Genomic DNA, 14127 nt, shown 5'->3' with positions numbered 1-14127 from the left:
TACCTATTGACTGAGAAATAAGTGCTACGGCCATTGCTTCCTTTGATCTCATTTTTATTGTTATAATCAATACATAGCATAACTAAAATTCAACTCACCTCAAAGTTACCTAAATATAAATGAAAACCATAAGTCAGGCACAGTTTTATTAGACACCCCAAAGACTAAAAAATTATACATCATTCCTTTTCTCCTTATCACTCGGTATATTTATTATCCTCTGCAACCAATAAATTGACAAATTTATTTTGTAAAAAAGTTCAAAGAAGCTTGTTTATATATCATGGCAGTTAACTTTTAGAATTATGTGATTAGATCTGTGGAGCTCAAGCTACTTTTTCTCCCAAATAAAAAAATATTCCAAAAGGGAAAAAAATCTTATTCATTCATTTGGTAAGCGTTTTTGAGAACCTATCCTATGCCAGGCACTGGCCAAAACCTTTGCTTGTGGGGGATTTACAGGACATTAGGAAATAGACAAACACATGTTTTTAATGTCTGTGACAACTGTGATAAAGAGACCTCTGAAGAGTAAGTTCTATGTGCTGCTTTGGATGGAGAAATACGACATCAAAAGGGTACTACCAAGAAGGTGATACTGACTCAAGTCTTGAAAGATCAGGAAGGACAAAGTAGGCAGTGAAGGGAACATATTTCAAGGAAAGAGAACAGGATATGCAAAGGTACATCAGTGTGAGAGGTCATCAAATTTGGAAACTGTAAGGGGGCTTCCCAGGCGGCTCAGTGGTAAAGAATCTGCCTGCTGAGCAGGAGATGCAGGCTCAATCCCTGGGTTGGGAAGATCCCCTGGAGAAAGAAATGGCAACCCGTTCCAGTATTCTCGCCTGGGAAATCCCATGGGCAGAGGAGCCTGGTGGGCGACAGTCCATGGAGTCACAATAGAGTCAGACACAACTTAACAACTAAACGATAGCAACAAATATATAGAATGTACAATGAGCTCATGGAAATCCATCAAAAAAGGGGAGAAAATCCTAAATACAAAATCAGGCAAAGGCTAGCAACAGAGTTAATAGAAAGGAAACCCCCAAATCTCAAGCATCTGAAGAGATGTTCATTATTAATATGAGCAATGAAAAGTTAGTACAGCAATGGTGTATTACTCTCTATCTCTTCCACTGTTCATTGATTGACTCTTCCATTAGTCAATAGAAGTATTGGTCTGGACTTGAAGATGCAGAAACTAGCAGGGAAGCAGACTAGTGAAGTACAATCTAACACAGGATTTGGTCAAATTAAGTATACACGGTGCTTCTGACCCAACAATTCTCCTCTTGGATACACATGTTGAAGAAACTCTCATATAAATCCCAAGGGGACTATGAAGCCTCATTCACTGATGCAGGAGGTAAGAGGCAGCCTGAGTGTTCAGAGGATCAAGAATGGAAGTAACCTGTGGATGCACACCATGGACTACTAAGCAGCAGTCAGAAGCAACACACTACACACACACTTAGCCACTAAGAGGATTTTAACATAAAGTCTTCAGTGGAAAAGAGTAAGAAACCAAATCCAGTCTATTTATAGTACTAGTCACAATCATTTGAAGTACATGCAAATAAAACAACATACGCAAACAAAAGGATACCCAACAAATACACATTTGTGATTGTCTCTGGGAGGAGGGTAATCAAAGAAAAGAGAAATACGTTAATTTTTTAATAATAAGAAATGAGTCTCCCACTGGACACATTATGAAAAGACTGTTCGATGATGAGCATGATTAACTCAGCTGGCTACACCTGAGGTCCAAGAAACTGGGGAGAGGATGAGACTGGAGACAAGCAGGTAGAGATCACCAAAAAGATCGGCCATTGTGCTGGCTGTTCCTTGCTTGCCCCTTCCACCCGAGAGTCCTCCATCTCATTCAACGCCCATCTCTGCCCTGTCGGCTTCCCTAGGAGGCTGAGCTGCAAGGGCTGCCCCCTGGCTTCCTGCGGGGTTTGGTCAAGAGCAGGCATCAGCAAGAGATTGGAGGGTGCGAAAAGAGAGAAGTTAGGGTATTTATACCTCCCTGACAAGATCAGTCCTGACAACCCAAATCTTCTCAGGCTATGGTTACCCAATCCCTCCCTGACTCTTCAGTCCTGGGGGATTACTAGCTTTCTGATACTGTGAGTCCTGGGATGCCGCTCCATCACTTCTTGCCTTTTTTTTTTCTTTTGGTTTCCTTCATTATCTTTGTTCATACTTCTGTAGACCAGGTTATTAAAGCTACTATTACTAAATTCTTTTTAGCAAACCCTTCTGATGGTGCCATTTCCTTTGTCCCTTGACCATGAATTAAACAGCTATGGACGGTTTTAGGGCAATAACTACTATTATAAAGAGCTTTTCCTCTCTTTTCTGTTTTAATATAGGTTACACTTGAACATATTTATCTGCTAAGGCAAAATAATTCCTATCACTCTATAGCACAGCGGATCTATGGGAGACTGTATAATTACACATCAGCTCACAACACTCTCTCTCCCTTACCACCGTGCATCCTGACTGATCTTGGAGACAAAGTAACACAGATCTAAAGTGTGTAACAAGGACCAAGTTCATCGTACTTGTTGGATGATGTTGCATACTTGCTGGATTAACACTGTCTAGATTCCAATGACCAGCTGGGTAGGTTCAAGATAAAGCTACAGTACATATTTCAGATTGAGGACTGGCAACAAACAGTTGTAGACCACACTCTGAAAAAATAAGCATTTTCACATGTGCTATGGGCCATTTCTAATCTCAGCATCAAAGCCAGGCCTACCTGCGTGTTTCTAGTCTTTGGTCCTACCCATAAACTCCTCAGAAAGTCCATTATCTATCTAACCAAGGAGGATGTTCCACACTTGCCCATTATTACTATACCAAGTTCATTTCCCCTGAACATGCATTCCAATTTGGGTTTATATGCTTTTTCTTTACTTGTTATTATTCATCTTCTGCATCAGGCAGTAAGTTCCATCAGGGCAAGGGACAACTGTCTAGGATACAGAAGGCCCTTAATAAATATTTCTTGAGTGAATAAATGGTGAACAACAGGAGTGACACAAAAAGCAAAAAGAGAGTAGAAGAGTATTAATTCCCTTTTCCATCATGTTTATGGGTGGTGGACCTCATATGGCCTCCCTGTAGTCAAAACATACTTTCTAGATATGGCTCTCTTGCAGTGTATTCTAGGATGCCAGCCTTGATTGAGGCTCTAAATGTCTCTTAATGAGGAGAGTTCATGTCTGCATGTGTCTGCCTTGCTTAACACGGCATTCAGCACAGGACCAAGCACAGATGGGTGCTTCATAAGTATTACTGAAGGATGATAACACAGAGGATTATTTAATACCACCTCACAGGGTAAAGACAAATCTTCGGCCACAAATATACTTCTAATGTGCTTTACTTCTCAAATAATTTGAACCAAAATTATTTCAGCAACACAGATTCATCTGTAACCACAAATTAGACACATTCAGAATGACAAAGCCCAAAAGAATGCCATTTTCAAGGCTGAAATGGTATTATTCTGGGGTAAATGGAATCCTTGTTTCAGTGATACTGTAAGAGTAGAAATGAAAGATACTGAAAGTCTTCCCTCAGGGAACAACAATTGTCCATGAAACAATGGAAGTTTGTCTGAATAATTCATCAGCATCAAGGGTGCGGGGCTCCCTTATTCTGCAATCCAAGGAGTTTGGGCAAGTGCACCATTGAATGTGTCTGTCACTTCGTTGTCTTTCTTCCAGGGTCTGGCATTTAGGGGCACATTCCTATGATTTTATTAATTAAAAAATAACCTAAGTGGGAAACTACTGACAAGATAAAATTTTGAGGCAGCATTTCTTTCACGAAGAAGAAACTTATAAAAGTGTCTATCATGAGAATCCACCAGGGACTCCACAAGAGATCAAATACCCAAAACAAATCACCACTTCAGAGGCCCACAGAATTCTGAATCCCAACCAGCAAGCATGAATAATCCTTTTAAATGGTCACTTACATATCAGAACAGGTCCTCTGTGAACTTTCTAAGCAAGGCTTCTGGTTTCTGACTGAAACAGAGATTCATTGGGCAGGAGGGATAAACTGAAACTGACAACAACTGGGAAATTTCCATAAGAAAAGAGCACAAATAGGTTGTGTTTTCAGAATGAAACTGGCCCCTCCCAGCCAGGATTTGGGAAGCTGCTAACTACCCCACAGGAGAGCCGAGCAACATTCGCAACTGGTCTCTCAGAAACCATCCTGATTAAGCTGCAGTTACTAGGCAGATGCAATCGTTTCAAATCCCAGGTCACTTTCTTATTAGCTGTGTAACCTTGTGTCACTTAATTTCTCTGATAATTGGTTCAGCATCTTTAATATGCTGAGAGTAATGTCTACCCAATGCATTTCTAAATTACTGCAAAGATCAAGTGAATTCAAATTAATGAAAGTTCTTTCTAAATTGTAAGAGTATGTAAAAGAGTACATGCATGCTCAGTTGCTGGGTCTTTCTGACCCTTTGTGAGCCCATGGATGGCAGCCTACCAGGTTCCTCTGTCCATGTGATCCTCTAGGGGAGAATACTGGAGTGGGTTGCCATTTCCTCTTTCAGGGGATCTTTCTGACACCGTGATTGAACTCACATTTCTCCCAAGGCCGCACTGGTAGGCGGATTCTTTACCAACCACTGAGCCACCTTGTGTATCCTCCCAGAATATTAGGTAACCTACGTAGAACTCAGGATCGTCTGTGACTCTGGGTTTTACATTTCTAGAGACAGTCTGGTTTTTGCTTTGCTTTCTACAAGTTTTGCTGATTTTTTTTTAAAGGAAAGATATAAACCAAGGCAAATGGGGAAGAATGGAATTACACATCCCACCCTTTGGAGCTGCTAGGCAAGAATTTTAAACTGTGGTTCATTAATTATCACAGATTTGACATCAATATCACCTGAGGGAAAGAAGGAACATAGCGGGTATACAAAAGTCATCTGATTCATCTCTGTACTGGGGGAGGATTAAAAGATCAATTTACAGAAATCAATTATATTTCTAATTACTAGTGGCAAACAACTGGAAAATTAAACGTATAAAACTATTCCATTTGCGTTCAGTTCAGTTCAGTCGCTCAGTCATGTCTGACTCTTTGCGACCCCATGAATCGCAGCACACCAGGCCTCCCTGTGCATCACCAACCCCCAGAGTTCACTCAGACTCACGTCCATCGAGTCTGTGATGCCATCCAGCCATCTCATCCTCTGCCGTCCCCTTCTCCTCCTGCCCCCAATCCCTCCCAGCATCAGAGTCTTTTCCAATGAGTCAACTGTGCGCATGAGGTATCCAAAGTATTGGAGTTTCAGCTTTAGCATCATTCCCTCCAAAGAAATCCCAGGGTTGATCTCCTTCAGAATGGACTGGTTGGATCTCCTTGCAGTCCAAGGGACTCTCAAGAGTCTTCTCCAACACCACAGTTAAAACGCATCAATTCTTCGGCACTCAGCCTTCTTCACAGTCCAACTCTAACATCCATACATGACTACTGGAAAAACCATAGCCTGGACTAGACGGACCTTGGTTGGCAAAGTAATGTCTCTGCTTTTGAATATGCTGTCTAGGTTGGTCATAACTTTTCTTCCAAGGAGTAAGCGTCTTTTAATTTCATGGCTGCAGTCACCATCTGCAGTGATTTTGGAGCCCAAAAAAATAAAGTCTGACACTGTTTCCACTGTTTCCCCATCTATTTCCCATGAAGTGATGGACCAGATGTCATGATCTTCATTTTCTGAATGTTGAGCTTTAAGCCAACTTTTTCACTCTCCACTTTCACTTTCATCAAGAGGCTTTTTAGTTCCTCTTCACCCATACAAAATACTCATGAAGTCAATTTAACAAAAATTGTAAAGATTTCCATGCTAAACTACAAAATATACGGAAGAGAACCTAACCTACAAAGTATGTAAGAAAAATTAAAGAAAACTAAATAAAATGAGAGCTATATCACATTCATGGACTAGAAATCTCAGTATTATTGAAATGTAATTCTTTCAGAATTGCTCTGTGGACTCTACACAATTTCAATCAAAACTGCAACTGGCCCTAGTAGAAAATAACAAGTTGATTCTAAAATGTATATAGAAATGCAAAGGACATTAGATACATAATTTTTTCTATATGAAGAAAAAGGTAGTAAGAGTTGGGGGAGTCATCTGACTTAAACAACTACTTTAAAACTTCAATAATCAAGACAAGGAAATATTGGCATAGGATAGACAATAGATCAATGGAGCAGAAGGGATAATCTTGAAACAGACTCAAATGTATACGATCAACTGATTTTTAACAAACACATCAAGGGAAAGGTAAATTCTTTTCAATAACAAGTGGATATAGACAAAAAGTGAGCTTCAACCCCTGCCTTATAACCCACAGAAAAATTAATTCAAAATCATCAAAGACTTAAATGCAAAATTAAAACTACAATGATTCCAGAAGAAAGAATAGGAGAAAACATCTTTTTGACCTTTGGGTAAGCAAAGATTTCTTACAGAGGATAAAAAAGTATATATTAATTATATGAGGGCTTCCCCGGTAGCTCAGGTGGTAAAGAATCTGCATGCAATGCAGAAGACCCTGGTTTGATTCCTGGGTTGGAAAGATCCCCTGGAGAAAGGATAGGCTACCCACTCCAGTATTCTTGGGCTTCCCTGGTGGCTCAGACAGTAAAAAATCCACCTGCAATTCGGGAAACCTGGGTTTGATCCCTGGGTTGGGAAAATCCTCTGAAGAAGGGCATGGCAATCCACTCCAGTATTCTTGCCTGGAGAATCCCCATGGACAGAAGAGCCTGGTGGGCTACAGTCCATAGGGTTGCAAAAAGTCGGACATGACTGAGTGACTAAGCAAACAATTATATAAGAAAAAAAGCTGGACATTGTCAAAATTTAAAACTCACCCTCATCAAAAGACACAATTAAGAATTTGAATGGGAAAGTGACAGGCATGGAGAAAATGTCTGTAATACATATATCTGACAAAAGACTTATTATCCAGGGAATTCCCTAGTGGACCAGCAGTTAGGCCTCTCACGGCTGAGGGCCTGGGTTCAATTCTTGGTCAGGGAAATAAGATTCCACAAGCTGGCAGTATGGCCAAAAAAAACCTTATTATCGAGAATATATAAAGAACTTCTATAAGTCAATAACAAAAAGACAAATAATGCACCTTCAACTGAGCAAATACATTTCAAACAGGTACATAACAAAGAAGTTCATAAATGGACAATGAGCATATGAAAATGAGCTCAACATCACTAGAACAATACAAATTTAAACCAAAATGAAACACTATTTTGCACTCACTACATTGGTTAAAATAAAAAAGAATGATAACACCAAATGTTGTTGAAGATATAAAGCAACTAAAACTCTCACACACTGCAAATAAGAGTATAAAATGGAAAATAGTTTGGCAGTTTCTTGTTAAATTAAACATACATCTATCCTACAATCAACATTCTACTCCTGGATATTAACTGAAGAAATGTAGATACATACACAAAAAGACATGTGTAAGAATGTTTATAATGGCACGATTTATAGTATCTAATAAGTGAAAACAACCCAAATGTTCATCAACAGGATACTGGAAAAATAAATTGTGATATATTCATACACTGATATACTATACTGTAACATAGGGGAATTAACCAGTTACAAATTCAGTGAATGTGGATGAATTAAAAAAATATATTAAATGAAAAAACTAGTAACAAATATATAGTATATGATTCTATTTTTGTGAAGCTCAAGAACAGGCAAAGCCTAAATATAGCAGAAGAAATTACAACAATGGGGCATTGGAAGGAGGAACTTTGGGGGGTGATGGGAATGTTCTATATCTTATTTTCGTTGGTTGTCACCCAGATGTATATCTTTTCCAAAACTCATTGAATTGTACCCTTAAGATTAACTCCTTCCCTGCATATAAAATTTACTTCAGGAATGACTGAATGAATGGTAACACCATGAGGAAATAACTTCACCATCCAGAAGATGAGATTCTGCAGGACAACTGGTCTGGTCTCCTCAAAAATCATTATCATTAACTAAAAGATAAAAGGCTTGTGCTAGATTCTAAAAGACTTAAGAGATGTGACAACCAGATGCAATGTATGATGTTAGACAGGATGCTGCTTTGGGCAAAATCATCTATTAAAGACACTCCAGGGACACTCGGGAAATTTGAATATGATCTTGGTTTTAGATTATATAAAAGTGTATTAAGACAAAGTGTATTAACAAACTTGGAGATTGTTGATGGGGGAAAAAAGTTACAAGGCAGTATGTACTTTCAGATCTCTTTTTGGTTTCACAAAAAGGCAAATATATATTATACATATTGTATTATATTATGTATGTTATACATTATTTATAACTATGCATATATATTATATATGTATATAAAGAGATTCAATAGGGAAAATACATTTATCAATTAACATAAGCAGCTCAGGCAGAGTTGCTTACATTTTCCTAGTTTTCTGTTTTTTTTAACTTTCCAGCATGAACAAATACTGCTTCCACAATAATATACATTGCTTGAAAATATTAGACTCTGAAATTCACTGTTTTCTAAGATAAGGTAAAAAATGGGTGGATAGAGCCAGGGAAAGAAACCTTAGACTGTTATCTACCGAGTTTCCTGTTGAGCATTTTCCATGTGTATCTTGCTTCATTCTTACAACAAACTTATCTTCCCTGTTTTTACAGAACTAATGATGATATAATAAATGTTGCTCAGTCATGTCTGACTCTTTGCAACCCCATGGACTGTAGCCTGCCAGGCTCCTCTGTCCATGAAATTCTCCAGGCCAGAATACCAGAGTGGGTTGTGTATCCCTTCTCCAGGGGATCTTCTCAACCCAGGAATCCAACCGGGGTCTCCTGGATTGCAGGTGGATTCTTTACCAGCTGAGCTACCAGGGAAGCCTGAGATAAATGAACATTTTAAAATAATATTATCTGATCCTAAGACTCATGTTCTTTCTACCTTGCTTACATATTTAGTAAGTTTTCTTACCAAACATTTATGAAGTATTTACTGTGAACCATGTGTTCTGTTACATGGTTTATAAGAATCGCCTCATTCCTACCTCATACAATCCATGTACGGATGATACTATTATCATGCTCATCTTAAAGATAAGAAAACAAGAGACACAGAAATCAAATAAGTCTCCTAAGTTCCTGAGAGCTAAGACGTAGCAGAACCCAGCTCAGGCTACCTGATTTTTCACACTTCTATTAACTATACCATGTCTCTAAATTCCCATATCTCTAAATTCAACAATTCCCAAAGTGCGAGGGGAGAATGAATGATAGCCACCAGCAGAGGGAACAGTGACATCAGAGGCCTGTCATGCAGTTTTCCACAGTGACATTTTGCTTACCTGTCGAGGGCTGTGCTGGTGGGCATACTCCTTCCAAACCCTCGGACTCCCATCTGACGGAAATATGGAATGCAAGAGAGGTTGGCGGCAATGATGGCCAAGGAGTCGGAAGGGCTCACAAAGAAGCCATTTTGGCCTAGGATCATATAACGGTCCTGTGGTAAAGAATGTGTGAAAATGTTCAGGCAAAGGCATCTGCTGCTAGCAGTCCATTCCCATCATCATCACAAGGCACTTTACTGCCTTCCTCACATTTAAACAATGTAAAACCACTTGAAGGAGGGCAAAGAGGGCATGGGAAACTAAAATCCCTCAATATTGCAGGCCCAGGATCTTGACACCACTAGGAAAATATCCGACCTGTCGAAATGTAGATGACTTCCCCAGGCTTTAGTAGCCTTTACATTCTTCATTCACACTTCCCCCAAACATAATGGAGAACAGAGATTATTACTAAAATAGCTGGCTTCTAAACATGGTGATTTCAACAAGATCAGCCATAAATAAAGATGTACTGCATGAATTTTTTAAAAGAAATAGCAACTTTATAACATACTGCTTCTTGGAAAAAGAAAAGTAATGGCTATTTACATGCAATACTAGGCCCTTAAAGAGAAGGGCAGATGCAAAGCCAGTTAAGGTTCGTATGCCCCATACGTGTCAGCCCCAGAGGTATTCAATAATTCTCTGGTTTCCAGTGTTTGGCTCATTATACATCAAAAGGATCAGCAGGCAGAAAGCTTTCCTCCTTACCCCATCAGCATCAAACGCAGCTCCAAATCCATATTCCCCTCCTTTCATAGCTTCCAAAAGGGTGGTTGCATATGTCAGGTTTGGGTCAGGATGCTGCCCTCCAAAATCTTCCAGGGGAACACAGTTGATTGCAGAATTGGCTGGGGCCCCCAGCTCATCACACAGAACTTTTCTCACATAGGGTCCCATAACTTAAAAAAGATACACAGCAATGTGAGATCTTTGCAGAACTCCTCCCCCAAGGGTGTTTTGTTCTTCTTAGAAGAAGAAGGCTACTTCATAGCACAAGAAAAAAGAAGATAAATTCTACAAGTTTTTTCAAGCACAGAAAAATGGGTATTTCAATCACTACTCATTGAGCACCTATGTGCCAGTGACTATGTTAGGCATATAGAAGTTGTATTCAATAATCCAGTTGCATGAAATTTTTCTCCGAAATTTTCCTAAAATACTGCCAAAAAGAAATCAACTACCTAATAATAATTCATGGGCTGTTACTTTTTATATTAAAAGCATTACTTAAATATATGCAAAAGCACTTAAAGGCTCTAGCGATGTTCTTTGTCTCTACAGATGTTTTAACTTTGCCAAGTGTATAATTAAACACTGCCAACCACTGAAGCATATGCAACTAAGTACATTTTACAAAATAAATGCTAAGGAGTTGTGTTTTCCAGTTCAACACACATTCATGGAGTGCCTAACACAGAACTCTTAAGTGAAGAATGGAGGGTATACAGGAACACAAACTGCTCTCAGTCTGGGCTCTCAGTCTGGCAGTGGGATGAGTCAGATCTGCAGGTGAGTGACTGGACTTGTAAGACTAGTTCAATTCAATGTATAATGTATTTATTAAATAATGAAATCCAACAACTTAAAAGAGAAATGACCATAGGCAAGGCTTCAGAATGGAGCAGCATTTCTGGGAGAACATGAAAGAATATAAATTTGACAGGAGTAAGGGTGCTATCCAAATGAAAAGAACACTATGAGTAAGGGAATGGAGCCTGAGGTAGAACATAAGCACATTTGGGGACAAGCATGTAATCCTGTTGGCTGAAATATATAAAAGTACCGCTTTCCATTTATTTTCAATAGAATACAAACCACAAATGGTGAAAACACTTTGATTTTGCCTGCCCAGCACCCATTTTCCTTTCCTCTGATAGCAGTATTCTGGGTCTTCTTTAGAGAACCAATCCTTTTTCCATCTCAGTACATGGAATCTGAGTGTGGCTAATCCTACTTCCCCTAAGACTAGGGAGCTGACCTAGGACTGCCAGTCCTCCATCCACAACCAGAGTGACTGATTCAGAGATGAACACATGGTACAAGCTAGGCAGTGAGGCCCAAATCCAGAAACAATTTTCAAACTCTTTGAAAAGAGTAACTCTCTTCCCTCTAGGTCAGATAATGCTAAGGCAAGAAACAGAAAGAGCCTTTTCTACGGAATATAACCAGCCCAAAGTTATATTTCTGCAGAATATAACCAGCCTGAAGTTGAACGGTTTTATGAAGACCTACAAGACCTCTTAGAACTAACACCCCAAAAAGATGTCCTTTTCATTACAGGGAACTGGAATGCAAAAGTAGGAAGTCAAGAAACACCTGGAGTAACAGGCAAATTTGGCCTTGGAATGCGGAATGAAGCAGGGCAAAGGCTAATAGAGTTTTGCCAAGAGAACACACTGGTCATAGCAAATACCCTCTTCCACAAGAGAAGACTGTACACATGGACATCACCATATGGTCAACATCGAAATCAGATTGATTATATTCTTTGCAGCCAAAGATGGAGAAGCTCTATATAGTCAGCAAAAACAAGACCAGGAGCTAACTATGGCTCAGATCATGAGTTCCTTATTCAGACTTAAATTGAAGAAAGTAGGGAAAACCGCTAGACCATTCAGCTATGACCTAAATCAAATTCCTTATGATTATACAGTGGACATGAGAAATAGATTTAAGGGACTAGATCTGATAGACAGAGTGCCAGATGAACTATGGATGGAGGTTCGTGACATTGTACAGAAGACAGGAATCAAGACCATCTGCAAGAAAAAGAAATGCAAAAAATCAAAATGGCTGCCTGAGGAAGCATTACAAATAGCTATGAAAAGAAGAGAAGTGAAAAGGAAAGGAGAAAAGGAAAGATATACCCATTTGAATGCAGAGTTCCAAAGAATATCAAGCAGAGACAAGAAAGCCTTCCTCAGCGATCAGTGCAAAGAAATAGAGGAAAACAATAGAACAGGAAAGACTAGAGATCGCTTCAAGAAAATTAGACATACCAAGGGAACATTTCATGGAAAGATAGAATCAATAAAGGACAGAAATGGTATGAACCTACAGAAGCAGAAGATGTTAAGAAGAGGTGGCAGGAATACACAGAAGAACTGTACAAAAAAGATCTTCACGACCCAGATAATCACGATGGTGTGATCACTCACACTCACCTAGAGCCAGACATCTTGGAATGTGAAGTCAAGTGGGCCTTAGGAAGCATCACTACGAACAAGGTTAGTGGAGGTGATAAAATTCCAGTGGAGCTATTTCAAATCCTGAAAGATGATGCTGTGAAAGTGCTGCACTCAATATGCCAGCAAATTTGGAAAACTCAGCAGTGGCCACAGGACTAGAAAAGGTAAATTTTCATGCCAATCCTAAAGAAAGGCAATGCCAAAGAATGCTCAAACTACTGCACAACTGTATTCATCTCACACGCTAGTAAAGTAATGCTCAAAATTCTCCAAGCCAGGATTCAGCAATACATGAACCGTGAACTTCCTGATGTTCAAGCTGGTTTTAGAAAAGGCAGAGGAACCAGAGATCAAATTGCCAACATCTGCTGGATCATGGAAAAAGCAAGAGAGTTCCAGAAAAGCATCTATGTCTGCATTATTGACTATGCCGAAGCCTTTGACTGTGTGGATCACAATAAACTGTAGAGAATTCTGAAAGAGATGGAAATACCAGACCATGTGACCTGCCTCTTTAGAAACCTGAATGCAGGTCAGGAAGCAACAATTAGAACTGGACATGGAACAACAGACTGGTTCCAAATAGGAAAAGGAGTACATCAAGGCTGTATACTGTCACCCTGCTTATTTAACTTCTATGCAGAGTACATCACGAGAAACGCTGGGCTGGAAGAATCACAAGCTGGAATCAAGATTGCTGAGAGAAATATCAATAACCTCAGATATGCAGATGACACCACCCTTATGGCAGAAAATGAAGAGGAGCTAAAGGGTCTCTTGATGAAAGTGAAAGAGGAAAGTGAAAATGTTGGCTTAAAGCTCAGCATTCAGAAGACTAAGATCATGGCATCCGGTCCTATCACTTTATGGCAAATAGATGGGGAAACAGTGGAAACAGTGGCTGACTTTATTTTGGGGGGTCCAAGATCACTGCAGATGGTGACTGCAGCCATGAAATTAAAAGACGCTTACTCCTTGGAAGGAAAGTTATGACCAACCTAGATAGCGTATTCAAAAGCAGAGACACTACTTTGTCAACAAAGGTCCATCTAGTCAAGGCTATGAGTTTTCCAGTGGTCATGTATAGATGTGAGAGTTGGACTATAAAGAAAGCTGAGTGCCGAAGAATTGGTACTTCTGAACTGTGGTGTTGCAGAAGACTCTTGAGAGTCCCTTGGACTGCAAGGAGATGCAACCAGTCTATCCTAAAGGAGATCAGTCCTTGGTGTTCATTGGAAGGACTGATGTTGAAGTTGAAACTCCAATACTTTGGCCACCTGATGCGAAGAGCTGACTCATTTGAAAAGACCATGATGCTGGGAAAGATTGAGGGCAGGAGGAGAAGGGGATGACAGAGGATGAGATGGTTGGATGGCATCACCAACTCAATGCACATGGGTTTGGGTGAACTCTGGCAGTTGGCGATGGACAGGGAGGCCAGGCATGCTGCGGTTCATGG

The 14127-nt window shown here is 39.7% G+C and overlaps 1 protein-coding gene across 2 annotated transcripts in view; it reads right to left on the bottom strand.

Annotated features, from left to right (window-relative positions):
* The window catches only part of PGM5 (phosphoglucomutase 5), a 208603-nt gene that overhangs the window by 155184 nt on the left and 39292 nt on the right, over positions 1-14127 (bottom strand). For both annotated transcript variants that reach the window (XM_052644903.1, XM_052644905.1), the window contains exons 5-6: positions 10189-10379; positions 9436-9590 (exon numbers count right to left, since the gene is read on the bottom strand). In XM_052644903.1, the coding sequence (XP_052500863.1) occupies positions 9436-9590; positions 10189-10379 (346 nt within the window). The remainder of the gene's footprint in view (positions 1-9435; positions 9591-10188; positions 10380-14127) is intronic.

The sequence above is a fragment of the Budorcas taxicolor genome, chromosome 8, assembly GCF_023091745.1.
Source record: "Budorcas taxicolor isolate Tak-1 chromosome 8, Takin1.1, whole genome shotgun sequence".
Lineage (NCBI taxonomy): Eukaryota > Metazoa > Chordata > Mammalia > Artiodactyla > Bovidae > Budorcas > Budorcas taxicolor.
This window is presented reverse-complemented; position numbering and strand designations above follow the sequence as displayed.